The 20,942-nt window shown below is 36.4% G+C and overlaps 1 protein-coding gene across 2 annotated transcripts in view; it reads left to right on the plus strand.

The window, feature by feature from the left end:
• LOC102656349 overlaps positions 1 to 20,942 on the plus strand; it is a 247,967-nt gene that overhangs the window by 225,294 nt on the left and 1,731 nt on the right. The window contains exons 1-2 of one of the 2 annotated variants that reach the window (XR_001706040.2): positions 13,261 to 16,421; positions 20,106 to 20,195. Coding sequence is in view for 1 of the 2 variants with exons in the window: in XM_026445787.1 (XP_026301572.1) it covers positions 20,106 to 20,109 (4 nt within the window). In the remaining variant the exon portion in view is untranslated. Of the gene's footprint in view, positions 1 to 13,260; positions 16,422 to 20,105; positions 20,196 to 20,942 lie in introns of those variants that run through there. The other variant, XM_026445787.1, reaches the window with a different exon arrangement.

Here is a 20,942-nt window from a genome sequence, read left to right on the forward strand (position 1 = left end):
TCTCTCTTCGTTTTTCGTTGGCTGTCATTTTTTAACGACGATCGTCACAAAGATAAAGTGAAGTTAGTTAGAATTTCGTATCCTTAGTTAGTTAACTCACGATCATTCCTCAACCGTGAGTTTATAACGAATAATATATACACTGTATCGAGGATTTTGATTAGAGATTATCTCGTTGAATAAATATATATATATATATAGATTCGGTGACAGAATCCGCGGGCATTGCTCTATTTCCTGAATGAAAAATTGTCACTCGCGATGAATGTTTAAATTCTCGATATCCTTCGAAAGGATTAAAAAAAACGTATCGTACTTGCTTCCGCGTGATAAATGTTTCATTTCTTCGAAAATCCGTTTCTATTTGCAATCCTCGTTTCCACTCTAACGTTTCTAACGTGCTTACAATTTGAATTTGTCAGGTATGTGTCTCCTTTTCACACGTTCGCTTCGTTGTACGTACGAATAACACGGTATTATTGTGACGACGGTATCTAGTGACACGACTGTATCTTCTTTGGAGTAGGGAGGATCGGCGCGCGTGGGTTTAGCAATGGGAAAAGCAAATGACAAATTGTGCGAGAAAAAAAGAAATGTCGATGCGTACACACAAGTCGTATATCGGTTCCGGTCCACGTAATATCTTAGTTACGGAATTTAACGGAGATAGCGTTAATCGCAAGCGGCCGCGATCTGGGCATGCGCAAGATTATTCGTGATGCATTTCGCGTGCTGCCATTTTTTTTTTTTTTCTGTTCTTCTCCCGTCGGCAGTTTGAACGGAAAGAGAAAAAGGAAAAAGGTGTCGCACGTTCGCGCCTGAATCTTTCTTCGGCTCAATGTATACGTAAAGAAAAAAAAAAAAAAAGAAAAAAAGAGAAAAAAATGTTGTACGAAAAGAAATGAAAGAAAAAAGGGAACTGAAGAAATTTGATAGAAATGAGAGAGAGAGAATTTTTTTTACCGATGGAGAAAAGTCCCTACGATCGATGTAACTATATTTGTAGAAAAGCTTTACACGTGACTCTATTTACGAATTATTATTATTATTATTATTATTATTATAATTATTATTGATTATTGATAATATTATTCGTCGACACTATTTTTATTATTTTTTATTATTACATAGCGTAGTTTTTATTTTGAATGTTACAATGTTGTTCGCGTGCAAAGTCTGTTTTTCAAAACGGATGTTTTTTTTTAAAAACGACTCGAAGCGACGCGGCCGGCCAGAAAAAAACGGGTCAGCAGAAGTGGCGGCGCTGATACGTCCGACAAATTAGGGATATACGTAACGCGTACTAATTATTATAATTAACTATCATTATTAAATTAGAAGTTTGTACAGTAAAAATTGCAATGGTGAGATTTGTAGCGATTATATATATATATATATATATATATACATACGTAATGTATATTAAGTCTTTGATCGTTAATGATGAATTGCAGTTCGAAATGTGAAGGGAGGGAGAGAGAAAAGTAAACGAAGAACTCGTAGTTCGAGACGAGTTTTTCATTCTTGAGAAAGCCAATGTGTTTCGACTAAACGAACGAACGATTTGGGAACCAACCTAGGCGTTTCCTTTTTTTTTAGTGGCTCGATCCGCTTTATTCTACGTTATTCTCTTTAAATCGTTGCTCGTTTTATTTCTCCTTGAAAAGACGCGCCTCATCTGCGCGCGCCCTTTCTCTCGTTGTTTCTAGTTATAATCTCTAATTAATAAAGTTTTCGTTGACAATTTTAATGACGTGTTCCATGTTACGTGTTGCAAGTTGTTCGCGTTCCATCGTTTCCGTTGTTTTCTCGTTTTGTAAGCGTCTATGTTGATTGTCCATATTATTATTATTATTATTATTATTAATATTATTATTATTATTATATATATATATATTCTTTTTTTTTTTAAGTTTCGTTATCTCGAGTACTTTTATGTTTCCCTTACGGCACCCAGTGTCTATCGGAATCGCCTGTTGACAGTGAATTGACAGTTAATTTTATTAGAGATTGGATAAAAAAGCGTGGCACATCGCGCAGATGAACGTGTTGTCCTCTCGCGTTCCCAAATCATTCGGAATATAGAGATCGGCGGTGTAAGTCGAGAAATTTTTTTAGAATAAAAGAATAAAAAAAAAAGAAAAAAAAAAGAAAACTGTGCGGGCGCCGTCCACATACGAAGCTTTCTCTCGGCTTTCTATCTTTTTTAAAAACAACCCAAACAACGACATCTGACGTTGTTGTAGAATTATTATTCCAAAATAATCGACGCGTAATCATATCATATATAATAATAAACATTCATAACGCTTCCCTTTCACACTCGCCCCATCCTTTATCCCTTATCATTTTCTCCTCCTCATTGGCGTCCAATCGATTTACTCGCTCTATCTTACCATTATTATATAGATGTATTATATCGAATTAAACTATATCGATTAAGTCGTACGCATATACATATATATATATATACATGTATGTATGTATATATATATATAGATATACGTATATAGATATAGGTTATGTCAGAAATACGAGGGAAAAAAAAGGAAAAGAAACGCAAACATGAACAACAATGAATAATAACAACAACAAAAAGAAAAAAGCATCCGCTGTGTAGTAGTACAATTTTTGCCCGACTTGCCAAATTCGCGTAAAAAGAAGCAAACAAAAAATATATATATATATATAAAAACCACGATTCATCCACGTTCGATAAAAACTTGCAAAAAGAAAGGAAAGGGATATTTACGTGCGTGTCCGCGCGATGTTCTCGAGAATGTCAAAAGAAATCAAAATGGAAGATGCGTGCGCACGCGCGTACGTGTTGAACACTTCTCTAATCCGAATTAAGGAAATTGTGTGTGAAAACGGAAACACTGTTGTGGTGGTGGAGTGTGGCTATTCGAGCATTGGTCGAGAGAAAAAAAACGATGTCAGCGTTTTGGCATGTACGAAGGAGCGAGCGAGAGAGAGAGAGAGAGAGAATGAAAGAGCGAATGTCCTTCGTCTAGAGGACGACTTAATGTGCGCGTAAGAGGGAGAGAGAGAGAATAATTGGTGGAAAGCGTGCAAGCGAAAAAGATGGAATGAAAGTGAATATACGTGCCGTACTAAATTGTGCACGCGTAAGCAAACGTGGCAAATTCGAAATCGAAAATCGAAATTTATTGATTTTAATTATGCGCGTATTGATTGAGAAACGAGGAAAAAAAGAAAGAAGAAGTTTTGGCGGGAACGTAGGATCGAATTATAAAATTGAAAAAACGAGAGAGAGAGAGAGAAAGAAAAAAAGGAAGAATTTGTTATATTTTCTTTTTTTTTACCTAATTGTTTATTTATGAGCTGTTTATTTTACATGTTTTTTTGTAGTTTTGTTTTTGTTAAATGCGAACTGTAAGAGAGAGTAAGAAAGAGAGAGAGAGAGATTGACGAGTTTTATCTTCTTCTCTCTTTTTTCTTTTTTCCCTTTTCATACATTTGTGATACAATTATCCCTTTTTGTACGATTTTGAGATTATGTAGAGATATTTTTAAAAATATTACAATCCCGAAAGACGATGATTTCTGTTTCGCGAATCAGATCGATCGATCGATCGATCGAAAAGAAAAAAAAACATCCGTGCCATAAGAATAATACGATGAATGGTGATACGAAACGATTCGATCGTCTTTCGAAAAAAGAAAAAAAAGGAGAAGAGAAAAAGAGAAAAAGAGAGAAAAGAAAGAAGAAGTAAGAATGAAGTTTTGAATGAAAAAAAAAAATATATTGTAATATATTATTTTCTTTTATCATATTCTTCTCTTTTGATTGTGTTCGTTAGAGAGAATTTTTACAATCGATTTGCTACGCACTTAGATTTCGAATCAGCTGTAAACTTTCTTTTCTAAAATTAAAAACAATTCGAAGAAAAACACAGATCGTTTATAACTGATTCTGAAAATTTATTATTTAATTAAATCCACATCAGCGTTTCTTAAATTCTCTTAAATCCTTTTTAATTCGAGAAAATGAATCAATTATGGATACAGGGTCAAGATTTAAATTTATTATTTTTATCGTAAGAAAAAAAAAAAAATGAAACGAGACCCTGTATTTACCTTAGATCGAGGTTAAGGATCGCTGGTCTACGTTCTAAGTGTCGTATATTTTTATTGGCAGCTCTCATCTTTTCGCTAGTGCGTTGAATATTGTTATTTTTACAAATCTTTTTTTTTTTTTTTTTCTATTATAGTTTTACATTCGCGAGCGTATAGCACTGTGTGTGCGTGTGTGTGCGTGTGTGTGCGTATATCCTGCCGAAGTTAGTTTCTTAGCGGGTCACGATGCCTCGAGAATTTCACGTTCGGCCAGAGGAGGGGGGGGTGGCCTCCCCATTCGCGCGTTTTTCGCGTTGCGCACGAATTTCCACTCCCTCCACTTCTTTCTCCCCCTCCTCTCTTCCTCCCGGTGAAAACGATCGTGCGATTCTCGAACATCTCGTCCCCCCCCCTCCCCTCCCAAACATTGGATATATTTTATCGATTATTATATTATTGTTCTGCGCCGTTTCGCGTTTTACTTAAAAAAAAAACATATTGTTTATATCGTTTCGATGATTAATTGAACAATTGTACGCGAATCGTGGTTATTCTTAGGATATAAGTTGACGATGAGCCGAAAAATTAAAAAAAAAAAATAAAATAAATAAATAAATAAAGAGCCACGTAGCCGGGTTTGTGCACATGTCGCATATTATTCATTTGCTCTCGAGTCGCCACGACACAGAGTGGAAAAAGAATGATATTTTTCTCTAATTATCGAGTGTTCGATGCTTCGACGCGACGTACTGTGATCGATTATTGTTTTTCTTGCGCAAAAAAAAAAAAAAAAAAGAAAAAAAACGGAAGTTTTCCATTGTTCCTCGTTTCCTTTTTTCTTCTCTTTTTTTTTTTTTTTTCTCTCTCTTTTCTTTTTTCTCACGGCACACTATTATTATAATCCTTACTCGTGAACCGTTCGTCAAAATAACGCAATCATGCGCACGCACTCTCGAATGTCTCTCCTGCAAACGCGTATATACGCAGAGAATATACATACATACGTACCGAATATACATACGTGCAACTCACATACGTAACGTATACATACATTCATGTACCATTCGAGCGTAAAAAAAAAAAAAAGGAAAAAGGAAAAAAAACGATATAGGGGAAAAAAAAAAAAAAGAATTATATCAGAACTGAATTTAGATCTTATAATTATCGTCTTGCTGTACCTACGTTTAACAAAAAAAGAAAAAAAAAAAAATGAACGAAAAGCCGTGTATTACTTCAAGAGTTTCTTCGATGTAAATATTAATACTACGTTAACGTTAACGTTGCTCAGTGAGCGGGAATCTGCGGCGGTCGATGGATCGTAATTAAATCGATTTTGTTCGATCGATCGATCGATCGATAAGCCGCGGATCCTCGCGTGCCGCTGGATGATACCTAATTAATGTAATGCTAGAACGATAAGAGAGCGTAGCTGTCCTTCAATACCTACCTTACCACGTTAAGAGTAATAAAAGTAAAAGGAATAATGGAGTCTCATGTCTATTTCAAGAATTAGTATTATGCCGTAACGATGAAAAAAAAAAGAAAAAAAAAAAAATTAATAAATAATAAATAAGATGATGGTGACGACGAGGGTGGCGATTGACGATGACGATTGACAAGCGAAAAGGTAATCCATTGACAATGAATGTAAATGTATCCATTTTCGAAAACTTGATGTAGAATTATACTCATAAGCTATATCTATGATATACAAACGAAATAAAAGCGTATAGTAAATTAATAGGATGCATCAGATTACTGGTCACACAAAGCATCTTCCTATGACTTCCCAAGATCAATCCTTCGAAACAGATTTTTCGATTTCAACAATTCCTTTAAAAAAATATATTATTTTATTTCTAAATAATTTTTACGTAAAATAAAATGAATCGGTTTCAGACACGCGTTTCAGCTATCGCGTTTATTCCACTTCCTTCGTTCGTAGCTCGTGGCACAACGTGAAAGCCCCCCACTTTCTCGCTTGAAGTGGTGGGGGATAGCCCACCAGTGGCTACCGAACAAGTCTGACAATAATTGTTACGTAGTTCCTAGATAGATTTCAACGGTGTATTCGATTCTTTCAGTTACATACGAAATATTATACCGACCAAATATAACCTCTTTTAGTTGCTCTACGAATGTATGCTTTTTCGATTATATTTCTTATAACACTTTTACAACTCATTATTATCTTTCTGGAATCTTATTGGAACGGTCCACATAATAGAAACTAATAATCGATATAATTTCAAATCTCTTCTTTTACGGTATTATATTTTGAATTACACGTAAGGAAGAAATTATACGTGCATGTAATAATTCGAGCAAATATTATTCGGCATTTTCGAGGAAAAGGTAGCGAAATATCGTACGTTCCCGTGATTTCTGTCGATTCTACGGGACTAATTCCGAGAGTATCGAAGTTACGTCTCGATTGCCCGTTTCCAGCCACCGGGGTATTATTGCCGGGGATTCTTCGGCCGCAACCCTCGCAAAACTCACCCCACCTCGTCGTATTTTCGCCACTTTTACGCTCGGAGGGGCGAAACATTGAAATGGAAGCATTGAGTGGTCGCGTATGGCTGCAGATATTCCGAAATAACCATATCGCTTTATGCGCCATGATTCCCCAAGTCCTCGTCCTATGCGCTACTCACCCATTCGCCTTACAACCCCGGTGTCCATTGTTCGACCACCCTTATTCGACCCGGGAATTTGTAAATAATTTATTTTTGAAAAATTACTGATAAACCAATCAACTTTTCTTCCAATTCTTTTTATCATTTGGAGAAAATTTTTCTTCATTAAATTTTTTAAAGATAATTTTTCAAATTTGATAATCAAATTAAAATTAAAAATTTTTATTGAAAATTCACACAAGCATCTATTAATTTGATTCAAATTAATAATTTTAGAATTTTAGAACAATTATGAGAAACAATTTGAACAAAACGATTTATCGATTTTTGAATATTTGCATATTTCCACGGACCAATCCGCAATCTACGAGGATTACAAACAGTTTCCACGCTTCTATTTCTTCCAAGCTTATCTTCTGATCACGTTAAAAGGTTTCCATAAAACGTAATATAAAGCGATTCGAGGCAAAGAGGCGAGATAGGTTGCGATACAAAGCAGATACTACCGTGCAATTTCGTTTTCGCGGTAGAAACAATAGCGTGTAACTTTTGCCCCTCTCTTTCTCTCTCTCTCTCTCTCTCTTTTTTTCCGCGTCACGAAGAGAGTTTCAACTGACGGCTTGGAACAGATCTTTGGGGGTCTTCGGCGGAGGATTGTTCTGGTGTCGTTAAAAAACGGCGAATGGACGAGAACAACCGTAAAATTACCGTGTACAGGCCGGTGTATATAACGTGGCGCAACGGTTCGACAAATTTACGGCCTTCGAGTATCGGCGATGAACCACTCGTAAATGCCGAATAATTGCGTGTAAACATTTTTGTCGTCGTCACGGTTCGCCAATCGCGTGAAGAATGGAAGGTCGATTATCGTGGACCAATGTTTCTTGTAAATCCTTGCTTCAAACATTGTGAAAAAATTTATCTTGTGAAAAAAAAAATTATTTTACATCGAAAATATTTAGAATATTATAAAAAAAAAAGTCATCAGGAAGCAGGATATTTTTTTTTTTTTTTTTGATTTCAAATCAATAATTTTATTCGAAGGTATATGCAAGTGAACTGAAATTCAACTCTCGTTTAGAATTAAAATATATATTCAATTGTTCATGAATTTTTATTGATGAAAATATAAGAATTTTTTTTTTCTAAAATCGTTAAAAATATCGAGCACATTAAATCATACATAACTATTCTGCAATTGCTTTCGAAAATTTTTTCCACGATAAAATTGAAAAAAAAGAAATAATAAATTCCTGGCAATTTGATTTTATTGCCTCGGTAAACTCGTGAAATATCGATTATTTTCAACGAAATATCGTATCGTTTTTTAACTCGAGTAAAACCGATTTATATATCTAGCGGGGAGAAAGAAATGGAGATAAAAAATCGTAGGAAATTACGGAATGGAAACTACGAAAATCGTTTCGAATTATAATTTTCCACGAACAGGTTCCGCGGAATGCGTGAAACGCGCGCTCATTATCTTTGCGAGGCAAGGAGACTCGCGTTCACTTATCGCTGGATATAATTTCCCATTACCAATTATCCGTATCTCGTCAACAGTGTATCCCACGTTCTGCAGGCGTGCCAACCTTTGAGCGTGTATACCGGGTGTATACGCTCGAACCAACTAGAAAAGCGAAAAATTTAATCTCGAATATCTCGAGGGATCGAAACAAGCGAAGCAAAAATTTATCTAAAAATATTTAAAAATATTTAAAATTAAATTATTAAAAAAATTAATTAATAAATTATTTAAAAATATATTTTTAATTAACTTTACTTTTTTTTATTTAATTTTAAATAAAATCGGACGAAGAATTATCTCGAATAATTAAAATTAACTTTTAAAATGAAATAGATTAAATCGATTCGTTGAAATTTTAAATTTTCCATCTCTACTTTTTTGACACCGTGTATACCAAGTGGAACGAACACGCGTTGACACCCATCCTTATCGCGCGGATGTATCGAGCGTCTTATATCACGCGAAATTTACAGAATTGGATTTCGAGTATAAATTGTTGGATCTCCTGCCGGATGGGAAAGAATATTTTAACGAGCGGGCGGTTAATTAAAGGGTAATTAAAGGAACGGTTGAATTAATAAAATTTGCAATTCGCGAAAATTTCATCCAAATTTTTTCGAAGGAAAGTTAAGAGCATTGATTTGACATTGATAAAAATAAAAAAAAATAAAAATAGTATTTGCCTACGAATTTTTTATCCCCCTGCAATTTAATATATTCGTTTAAGCGGCGTGTAGCATAAGCTGTAGTGACTCGTGTCGAATAATAGAATGTTTCACCGATATCAATGGATGGGTAAAAAGAAAATCATAGAAAAAGATCTCCCTCGGCCCAAATCCCTCTCCAAGTTTCTCTCCCCAAGGGATAACGTGAAACCTCTTACATATGCAATCCCAGAGAAAAGGACAAGACGACGTTCCATCCGCGTCACGACGAGATATAACAGTCCATTTCGCACAGATTTAATACCGTAATAAATATCTAATAAATAATCTTCGATCGAGTAACACTTTTATCCCTAAACTTTAAAATTAATATCAATTTTCTTTTGATCTTATCGAAAATGCTTCTGATAAATTGGAAAAGGAAAGAAAAATCGCTCGATTCTCTCTTGGTTACATTATCTTCTATCCACGTTGATTAATTGGACAATGAAATTGACCTTCTTCCAATTCCTTCATCCGTCTTTCCAGACGTTAAATCACCACACGAGGCCGATATAAAATTTCCACCGTCCAGATATCTCGCCGAGCAATCTCTCGAGCTGACAATAGCAAATAAATCCATTCTAGATAAGTAACCGGGAGGATAGCCACGTTCCTTGATTTACTGTATCTCCGATCTCACCAACGCGCCTTCTATTGAGCAACCCGGCCACATACCGTTGTATTTACCTTCTCGAAACAATCGCGCACAAAACTACATCAATCCACCGACTGGCCCAGCTTCTATTAGCTTCTCTCAACTGTCGCGCAAACGTTTAATTCTTCGACCACCACCTTCGAACTGTCGCTTTTAATCTATACTACAAAGTAACGCTTTCGTTTTGCGTAACGAGAGCGCTGGCCACCGATCTCTCGAAACAGCGCCGTTCGAAGCAATCGAGCCACGCCCTCTGGCGGCTGCCGGCCGTAACCACCGTAAAAGGAGCGCCACGGATCGCTCTCCATCTTGGATCGCAACGCAAAGTTTCTCGAGAGGGCGAAAAAGTCGCGTGCAACGAAACAGCGTGATTCGTTGGATTCGCGAGACTCGGTCGAGCTTTCATTCATTTCTCTCTTCCCGATCCCTGCTACCTTTCACCTCATTGCCAGTTTTCTTCTTTCCAGACCGATAACTATAAGGGAAGGAAGAAAACGGGATGGAAGACTCGCACGCCCGGAGCATATATATATATATTTTAGCGCCGACTGGCAGGATATACACAGCGGGTACAACACGCGCGTACACTCTCGTCCATAAGTCTAATTAATTTTAAAGATAATCATTTATTGAATTATTTTTATTTAAATTGGGAAAAATTTTCTGAAAATATTTATTACGATTAATTAACGTAACACAAATATGACGTACAATTCTCGTGGAATTTTGAAAAAAAATGGAAATCGTTTACGACGATTCGCGCCATGTTTGGTATTTTTCTTTCCGCTATCTCTTAAGGATCTCGAGGATAATTAAATAGGAGGAAATAATTTAACGATAATTGGAGATGGAGGATAAGATATTCTTATTGCTGAACGTATTAAAAGAAATTTAGATAGACGTGTTGCCGTGTTGATTACAAATCACAATGCTTGTACATTTTAAAAATACTCTACAAAAGAAAAAACACATTGAGAGAAAAATATTTTATTTCGTACTCTTCTCGACGGGAAAATTAACCGAGTTAATTAATATTAATTGCAATTCAAGTACTTCGTAATAACTTCCTTCCATTCAGCAATTTATAGCCCAATCACTTGTGGACGAGAGTGTACCAGCAACCCCTAACTCGAGGAATTAATATTCCATCCGCGTGGCGTACACCAGTCTCGCAGATTGCCAATGCCGTTGCTTGCTCCCCGAGAACGAGGGAAGGGGAGGGGAGGGGAGGGGAGGGGAGCCACGACCCTCTGGAAACACCGGGACAAAGAGCCGCGGATAGCCCGGGAGATCCAGGTCTCCGTTCGGCCACGGGAACAATGGCCGGTTCTCCAACCATGGAAAATAAGATTCCCGGTCGGTACGGTAGGAAACAACGGCGATCCGATGAATTATCGCCACGATTGTTCCTTCAAGTCGGAACGAGAATATTCGTTCGCTTTGCTTTGGTCGTTAAGAAATCGCGAAAGGGAAAGTAGACGGATTTAAATAAACGTTTGAAAGGGTTGCGGGGAAAGGGTTCTTGGAAACTGGTATGGAGGAATTATTGGTAGGTTTTTTCATCGTATTTATTTATTTCATTATCATAATTGATAATTTTTTATATTTTCTTCGTCTATCTTTATTTACTTATCCCTTCACTTCGTGATATATCGTATAAAGATTTTACATAATGTATATTTAATAGATATCCTTTTTACGATGGAAAAAGTTACGTATAAATCATAAGGATCGGAAAAGAAGCTCGTATTAAAAGAGTAAATATAAAGTAATGCGTTTTAGCGTTCTGTAGCCGGGCGGTTTATCTGATGGTTTCTGCGAATTCGAAGTAAGTGCGAGTAGGATAAAAGATCGGTGTCAAATTTCATTCGAAGGTCACTCCAACCTTCCATTTCCAAAGTGAAAATGCTAAAACAAAAAGAGATTCTTACAATTCTTATAAAAGTATCTTTTATGCAGAATTGTCCTGTTTATCGTTTTATTTCGACAATAATTAAATCAACAATTAATTAATAATTCCACGATGCAGAATTGAAAAAAAAAAAAGAAAGAAAAAGAAAAAAAGGAAAGCGAAGTACGACTTCGTGACTTCATCCGTATAGTTGTTACACGTCGACAGGTTTATTATCGCGGCCCATTCTTATCTCCAACACTCGTAACACCGCAGTCCTTCGTTATCGCCTTCACGCTCTTCCGTTAGCGCATCGAAACGCCACGTAGGACCGCCTCTTCTGCGAATCACGGTTCTTTATCGCGGTTTCGAGCGGCAGCCGCGTGCACGACCTCTTGAACCGCACACTTGATCCACGATCCTTGCCACGGTACCTGGATTCCCGGATTTGGACACACGCTCAGTCGAGAGAGAGACTGATCTGAAATTCTCGTGCTGTCTCGTGGAACGTGGAGAATTTCAAATGATTTGATAATCCTTTCTACTCTTTGCATCTCCGGGTAAACGAACTCTCAAGTCTCTTTTTTATAATAAAAATTTCTTCGTAAAATAATTCTCAATTCATCGCGTAATTTCTTTTTATTTATTACTCGTATATATCTTCAAACTACCTATAAATTTTGTTTTACAAAATAAAAATGTAAATTCACGCGTAACTTTTTTTAATCACATTTCGAGATTCGAATATTAAATTTCGTTCGAAACACTTTCCAAATCCACGAACCGAAACTTCTCGAACCTAACCTCTAAATCCGCTCGATCCGTCGATTCCGCAACATCAAAATCCAAGAAGACGGAGAAGGAGAGATACACATTCCGGAGAAGAAGTTTCGGAGAATTACTCACAGTCCACGGGCCAGGGATATAATTCAAGGGCAGCGAGCAATCGTGGCCCCAACACGCTACACACTCGGTCGCGCAGTTGTTATCGCGGGGCCCGTTTCGCCGCGAGAGTCTTTTCGTGGTTCCGATGGGACTAATTGAGATCGTATCTTTCCGCTGTTTACGACGCACGCCGCCGATTCAGGGAGGGGAATCGCTGCAACGCGACGATGCCCCGTTTGTTCGATCCCGAAAGATCGTGGGGCTCGTTTCAACGAACGCTTCGACCAACGCAGCGACTTAATACCTATAATAGTCACTTGAATACGGATTTCAATTTACGCGAGGGAGTGGGGAGGATCGCGCGACCGATCGATGCGTACTGAGCCGTGTAAACTGAATTTATCCCGTCTTCGTTATTTACGCGACGTTGCCGGCCACGTTCCACGTTTCGCAGAGGGCGGTAATGTCGCGCTTCGCTTTGCGCTTGCTCATTACGACTAAGTAAGCGAGCGCTAGGTAATATAGAGGATGTTAACGTATCGATGATCATCGAGTATCGACAGAGAAGGATTCGAGTTTTGTAAAAGTAAAATTGGGATATTATTACTACAGCTTACGTTATGTTATTGCTTGATATTTTGATATTTTATCTTAAGTGGCATCCGTTATGTTTAGATTAGGATAATGTGACATGAAAAAAAAAAAGATAAATGTTTCGAATACATATATTATAAGATATACACGTATTATAATAATTACGATAAGATAACGCGACGAATAATAATGTATTTGAAAGATTAATACGATGAATTAATCTTTTCCTTTTTTTTTTTTTTTCTACAAATTGTCGACTAACTAATATTTCCTTTCCAATAATTTATGTAAAGATAAAATAAAAAAGATTCAACAGAATCGGTATTTTCAAATCCCGAAAGTTCAACGGAATCGTTCAGAAAAAAAGGAAGGATTGATAGAATTTTGCAGAAAAGGAGAACGAATCGCAAGAGAAAGCGTGCGAACAACCCTTCGAAACAATTCGACCCGTCCCCTACGGCTGCCTCGAGAAAGTTGACGTTGACCATAAAAATTTCACCGTTTTTAAAAAAAGACAGGGTTGAAAAGAAAGCCCCCCCCCTTTCATCTCTGACTTTCCTTTTTTTTTTTCCTCTTTCGTTGCAAGATCTTCTTTCCAAGGGAATATTTCTCGCTCGATGAACGAGAGAAGCCTTTCCCTTCCGTCAACTATCTTGATCGTGAAAGAAAGTTTCTCTCCTTTAATCTCCCCGGCCAGTTCGCGTTTTCTAAACGACGCGAAGCGACGTACCTCGTTTTCAACCTCTCGCTCCGTGATTCTCTATCTCTATCTCTCTCACTCTCTCTCCGGGACACTTGTCATGCAATTGCGCATTACGTCGGTCGAAATAAAAGTACTCAGTCAGAGATGGTAATCGCACGAGATGTACGCGAAAGCGCGACACGCGAGTGATTACGTGTGCCAGTGCCGTTTTCGAGGATGAAGCTGTGCGTAATTTGAATTATTAGCGAGCCGTCGCGCAGGAATTTTTTTCAAACGGTTTCAACAAAGATAAGAAGCTTGAAATTTTTTCCCCCGCTTGTTAAAGGAATTGATATTCTTCTTGAGATTTAAGGATAAAAGTGACTCGCGCGTTACATTTTTTTTATAAATACAAATATTTTCTATTTAAAACAGATTAAGAAAAATTATTCAAAGATTCTGAATAATTTCTTTTTTCGATTCTCGTATTTTATTATTTATATTTTCGTATTCGATTTTTCTCGAGCAACTCGCTCGATCCAACGGCGTGCATTTCCAGCTTGATCCTCCCCTCCCCCAAGCTTTCCAGCCACCGCACCGCCTCTCAGTCCCCGAGCGAATACCACACCATTGTCCGCGCCATGCTCGAAACAGGGCCTGACCCGTAAATCACGATTCGCTGAAGTGCGTGCTCGAGTTGTCGGGCTTGCAGGGTGTCTCTTCTCGAGCGTCTGAAAAAATTCTTCTCGAACATTGACCAGACACCACGGGGAAATCTCTCGATGACACATCGTTTGACATTTTACAGAAACGAAACTTTTCAATCGTTTTTTAATTTAATTCTCAACCGGTGATTGGTGATTCGAGGAGAGTTAAAATTTTATAAATTTTATAAATATGAATACAATTTTTTTAAATTTCTTTAAAAATTTTTAATCGTAGAATTTACTTGCCTGATATATAAGATTCTATAACTATTCTGAAATTAATTTAGATAATTATCAAATTCTCCTCGACCAAAGATATTTCAATCTCATTTTCGAATCACGAGAAATCGTAAATTAATAACGTGTATTTATCCGTGATCGTAACTTTTGTGTTATTCGTGCGTGAACGTAGCCGAATGTGGAGAGAAAAATGGCCGGTTAATTAACCGCGGCAACCGCGTTGCGAAATCGAAGAACGCGAAACGAGAAAGGGTCTACGTTTTGTCGATATTTCTCTGCGGGAGAAACGCATCCGTCCGACCGATGGCGTAACGATCGATCGGTCGAGCGCAGCCATCGACCGCTATCCTTTCGCGAAACGTAAATATTTAACAGTGGTGATCGATTGGAAAAGTGATCGCGAGGACGAAACTAGTTGTTGTAAACGTAATTAATTTGCAAGCTTAATCGATATTCTAAAACATATTTAACAGTTTTTTTCTCGAATTCGACGACGTCAAATTAGAATAGTTTCTAACCTAAAAATAATCATTCGTGAAACATGTGTGTGTGTTTGTGTCTGTGCTAAAGTGAAATTGATATTCGATCGACGTTTTCGACGCTAATTTTTAATTGATACAACAAAATTAACGGGAAATTTAAAAGTTTTTCGAAAAAGTTTTTATTAGATAGTTGTTAACGTTCAAATGAGCCGTTGAGACGTGAATAACGTATCTTCATTTCGCTTTTATTTCGATATCAATGTTTGCGCAGTAAATTTAATTCAATTTTATCAAAATAACATTTTTTCTCGAAAGAATCTTGAAACATTCCTCGAAAAATCTCATAATACGAATAAATATTACACGTATTAATGTGATTTACGAGGAGTTTAATAGATTTCAATTTGCTTTTTTTTTTCTTGTTTATATTTTTTCCTTATCTTTTTTATTAATTCTTCGCTTAATTCTGCATTTATTTTCATAAACTATCCCCGTATTCTAAATTTATTACTCGTACTCTCAATAACTAATTGTTGTTGACAATAACAATACTCGATATTAAAAACGCGCAAATGAAAATAATCTTAAACTTTTTTCGAACGATCAATTAATTACATTTGATACGAAATGTGTTGTTACAATGTATTTCGAGTGAAAATTATCATCGTGACAATTATGTGTATAAAATTAAATATAAAAAACGATACGTTTAACGCAATTTAACGCAGTTTTAACGCGGTTCTAGCTCTCTATGTATCTACATTTTTACTATATTTTTAATTACGAGATAAACATCACAATCGTTTCGCATCTGCATGCATCAGCCCGAGAACTCCTTTCTTCGTTCTCACGATTGCATCGTCGTTATGCCTTTTCATTTCTTATCTTTTTCTTCTCTTCTCGTTTTATTTTTTTATTTTTTTATTCGATTTAAAAACAAATGATAATCGCGCAAAGACACGCGCGATATCTTAACGCGGCCGCAAATAATACGTAATACGGTTTATGCCCATAATCAACGTTTCATAATGGCACTTAAGCATCCACTTGTTGATACCATTTATGACCATTGTGTATGGTGGTACATGTGTAAAACAGTCGCACGTCTACCACGCCACCGGCACGCACCCGCGTCAAAACTCTAACGTTAATATGACGTACACACGCACGCGGTTTGCGAATGCTATCTGATCAAAAAAATGATCGTCTAACGTATTTGTGAAAAATGTGTGATGTCGAGTGAAAATGTGTGTGTGTGTGGTGTTAGTGAACTGATGACTAAATATTTCAAATGCGGGATTAAATGTACGCGCGTAGCGGAATCTCGGTCGGTAAGTAAAAACAATCTTTTGAGGTTAGAAAATTGTGATTTGATTTTTGGTCCATTTTCTCAATTTTTTTTAAGATTTTAGCGAATTCTAAAGTTTTAGACGATAGATTTACACAATGTTTCTATTGCATTGCAATGTTAAGTGAATATTTAACGTGATTAATTGTTATAATTAATTCTCGATATCGGTTCAAGCGTTATTTCACATTTTCAATTTATTTTTTAGTAATTTATTCAAAGAATTGTAGATTTTATCATACTTAATACAATTTAATAGAGTAATTACATTATGCATTACATATTATAATTTAACGATTCATTTGTCTCGAATGCAAATTCGATTTTATCGGTGGAGGAACAAACTAATACTTATTTCCTTGCAATTTTTCATATTTTTAGAAATACAGAAGGAATAATTGTTAAAGTTTAGTGCAAAACTTGGTACTACAATCTTTCAATACTTAAAATATCTTGTCCAAACATTTTTTTAAAATGTTCAAGAAAATTTCATAATATGAATTTTCCAATTTTCCAATATTGCAATATTAGAATATTTTTGTATTTACTCAGATTGATTGATTGCAAGAAATAGAGCTTCATTTTATCTTTCTCGTGGAAAATAATAATTAACGAAAGATTTAAAAAAAATTTATGTACAGTTTCAGTATGAAAATTACTTGGAACAATTTTTATTATTTCCAGATCTTCAACAAAATTCTCGAAAGCTTTTTGAAAATCCTATTTAAAAGATAGCTTGAAAGACAAAGTAATTAAATAATTCAATTTCAAAATGATGATTATCGATCACCCTCTATTTTCTCTAATTAAAATATTAATTTTCATTCGAATCAATAATCCAGGGAAAATAATTGAACGAGGCAGCGCATCAAACTATCTATCAGCATCGCGATAAACAAAGAACGGTATAATTTACATAGAATCCCACCGACGGGGGCAGATTTCTATCTTGAAGCTGGGGGGCGTAATAACACATCGGCCAAGTTCAGTCGTACCGCGATAGATAAGGGGTGGGAGTTGAGAAAAGAGCATCACTTTCGTAGTAAACACACAAATATTTCTGGAACAATGGGAAGAAGCACCGCCGCGATTCTGATCGTACAGTATTCTTCAACGGAACCTGTGTGCAAGCCTGGGACAGAAATGTTTTGCAGCAGTTGAACTCTTATCTCTCCGCTTTTAACCCCCTTTTTGGCACCACTTGTCACGATTTCTCGGAAAAATTCGCTTACCGTATCTCGAAATCTTTTATTTCCAATCGAGGAATCTTCAAGGATGTTGCTTGTAATTAATATTCTCGAGAAGTAGTCGAATGACAAAGAGCCATTGTGTATCTTAATATTCTTAAGAATAAAGGATATGTAACTGTGAAGAATATATTGAAAAACATATATTTGAACGTTAAAAAGTTCAAGAACTCGATCGAGAAATAAAATAAATTAATTTCAACTAACCTCAAAAGATACCTCCATGAATAATCAATATTAAAATAGTCGAAATATAATATTCACAACTGAGAAAATAATTTCAAATTTTTGGATAATAATAATATTATGATATGGACGATTGTATTTATTTAGTGAAGATATTCGAGAGACGATTGGCGGCATGATATTCAGACAGACGATATCCGTTCGGGGAACAGCGTTGCACTCGCGGCATCTAGATTCCGATGAACGGGCGAGCCGCGATGGCGTATTGATCTTTTTAGTGGCGTATCCCGTCTCTACAGACGCAATCCAACCGTCGCGGTGCAGACTAAAGGTCTACATTTCCCTGGAGACGGATACGCTTCGCTGTTCCTATAACACGCAATTTGACCAGGGAATATTGCGTTAGTGAATATATACGCGTTTACTGATATATGACAGCAATCGACCGAGACGGGCCAATAACAACAAAAAGACGATATATACAGCGATAAAAACGTACGCTATGTATTGGTCAATTCAACGCGTGTGTCATTTTCGACATTGTTGTTGACTTGCACGAGTTATCTTATCTGAATATTGCAATAAAAAGAGAATTTATATACTTACATCCATTAAAACAATAGAATATTAAAAATTGTAGCACTCTCGCTCTTTGAAATCACCAATTGGAAATATTGATATTGTTAATGTAAATATTGATACTATTAATCGTTGCATTATACGTAATTAAAGATACGTAAAAGTTTAGTATAATGGATAATGTATCAACAATGTTTGTCTTTGGTTTTCAATCGAGGATCGATCAGAGTCGAGAAATTATGAAGGATAAACGCAGTTTGCATAGATGATATTTTTGAGAGGCGTACGTCGGCTGGCCGTCGGACGATGTGTCGTGGCTATCGGCTAGCGCCACTCCGTCTAGCTCGACGTCTACGTTCTGTCAACTCTGTTTTATATTTAATCCGGGCTGCTTTAACAAGCAGTAAACAAACACTGTATCGCATAAGCGCCGCTCGAATTAGCCTCGATACCATTTCAAACGGCCGACTCGCATTTATGAAGATGACCGGGGATGCTGGCCCACCCGAGAGAATTCTCGTATATACGTATAGAGAGCCGGTGAACGGATCGTCGTACCGAACGGGTGGGGAAAAAGAAGAGTTCACGAGAGCGCCACGTTCCATAGTGGATGGTAGTGGTGGTACTGAACAGTGACGAAGAACAGTGGTGGTGGAAAGTAGTAGTGGGGCGAGCCACCAGAGGGATCTGGTGGGGAAATGGCTGACGTCATGGAATGCCATGGTACCGCCTACCGGCATGCAATGGGCGGGAGTCTGTGGACGATTTACGAGCTTCGACAAGGGTGGCATCTAGTGGCGGCGCCACGAATTTGGCCAGGCTCACCGGTGGCCATTACGCTCCCACGATTGGCTGAGTGCACGGTACAACGCGAATCAGACGACGGTTTAAATATGGATTTTTTTTCTCGGCCACGAAATCGCGGCGGCAGTGTCGCATAAATCAGGATTGATTTTCAAAGGGAATCACGAGGACGTCGAGCCGCGAAACCCGTTGTCCTTTTCAGCCGCGCATTTGTTTCCGGCGGTAAATCTATATTTGGCTAATCGAACTGACGCCGAACTGCACACCAGGCCGTTTCCGCTGCTTTTTCGGAAGCTGTTCTCAAGGGATACCCGTTTTTGATTTTTTACGCGTACTACTTTGTATTCACGGCCTTGTTATGTTAATCATTTACGAGTAGTTATGTGTCTGTTTTTTTTTTTTTTTTTACAAATCCGATTTACATTCATTGCAATACTAGTTACACATTTAGTACACAGCTATGATTATAGAGTTCACTTGCTTCATTTATTTTATTGGTGTTGTAAAGCTTTATTGAATCATTTCTAGAATGAAGTCGCAGTCACTTGTGAGATAATTAAGGTTAATAATCTCTGCTATTACAGTGAAAGACTATTTGTGTACATATATCAAATATCTTGTATGTTTTAAATTATTCAAATATTTATCAATTTTTTATTAAAAATTTAAGAAAATTAAATTGGTTTAATATTTGTATTACAAAAATCAAGAAAAAGTATAGTTTATAAATTTAAACCATTAATTGATATTTTTTTTTATCGTTATTTTAAAATTTTATATTTTGAAAATTAAATATACGTTTTGGTAATATTAATTTAAAATTTCTAGTAGAATCTCTATTTTTATTTTAGGTAATTCTGACATAAGGGCAATCCTCAAGGAATCGGTAACTAAGCCGCTCTTACGGTCGCAGCACAAACTAGATTGGCAATTCTGAAATGGTAAAGTATTAAATTTCCTATAGTGTCTACAGAGTTTAATAATCCTTTGGTAAGATTTAATATCGGTAATGAAAGTATATTTAATTAAATCTAACAAAATTAATTGTTAATCCTTTGATAATAGATTTGAAATAAATTGTAGCATTACTTATACAATTTAATGTTAAATGATATTATCTCCATTGACAACTTTTCCCTAAATATTCCTAATAATTTTTTCAAGATATAATTAAACAAATAATTATAATTAATTAACTAACTATTAGTAACGTTTCTTGCGATACGCGGTTTCTTTTTTAAATCTACGCGTAAAATTTATTCATATTTTACGTTAATGAACGTAAATGCGTTTCTTGATATCAGTAAAAATTTACTATTTTAATATTTAGTAATAAAGTTAATACTAGTAATAACCGAGAACATAAATACGATACGATGTGATTCGTAAATAGACAATACATAACGAGAAAAAAGACGTTTTAAAAGGAAAATTCCTGACACGGACATAAGATCACGAGACATCGGTCGTCATGGGACAGGCTACACCGCGGACGGTTACGTCGGTTTACGGCTGTTTTAACGAGCGCTGTTGCACGCGACTCAGCACTAAACCAGCCTTACAAAACGCAACCACACTAGTTTAACGTTTTACGGTCGAATTTATTATCTGTTACCTCCTTATATGACGGTACAATAACAATAATTGTCAGTTTTAATTCGATCGTAAATCAACGAGAAAGAATTCGC

The sequence above is a fragment of the Apis mellifera genome, linkage group LG16 (assembly GCF_003254395.2).
Source record: "Apis mellifera strain DH4 linkage group LG16, Amel_HAv3.1, whole genome shotgun sequence".
Classification (NCBI taxonomy): Eukaryota; Metazoa; Arthropoda; class Insecta; order Hymenoptera; family Apidae; genus Apis; species Apis mellifera.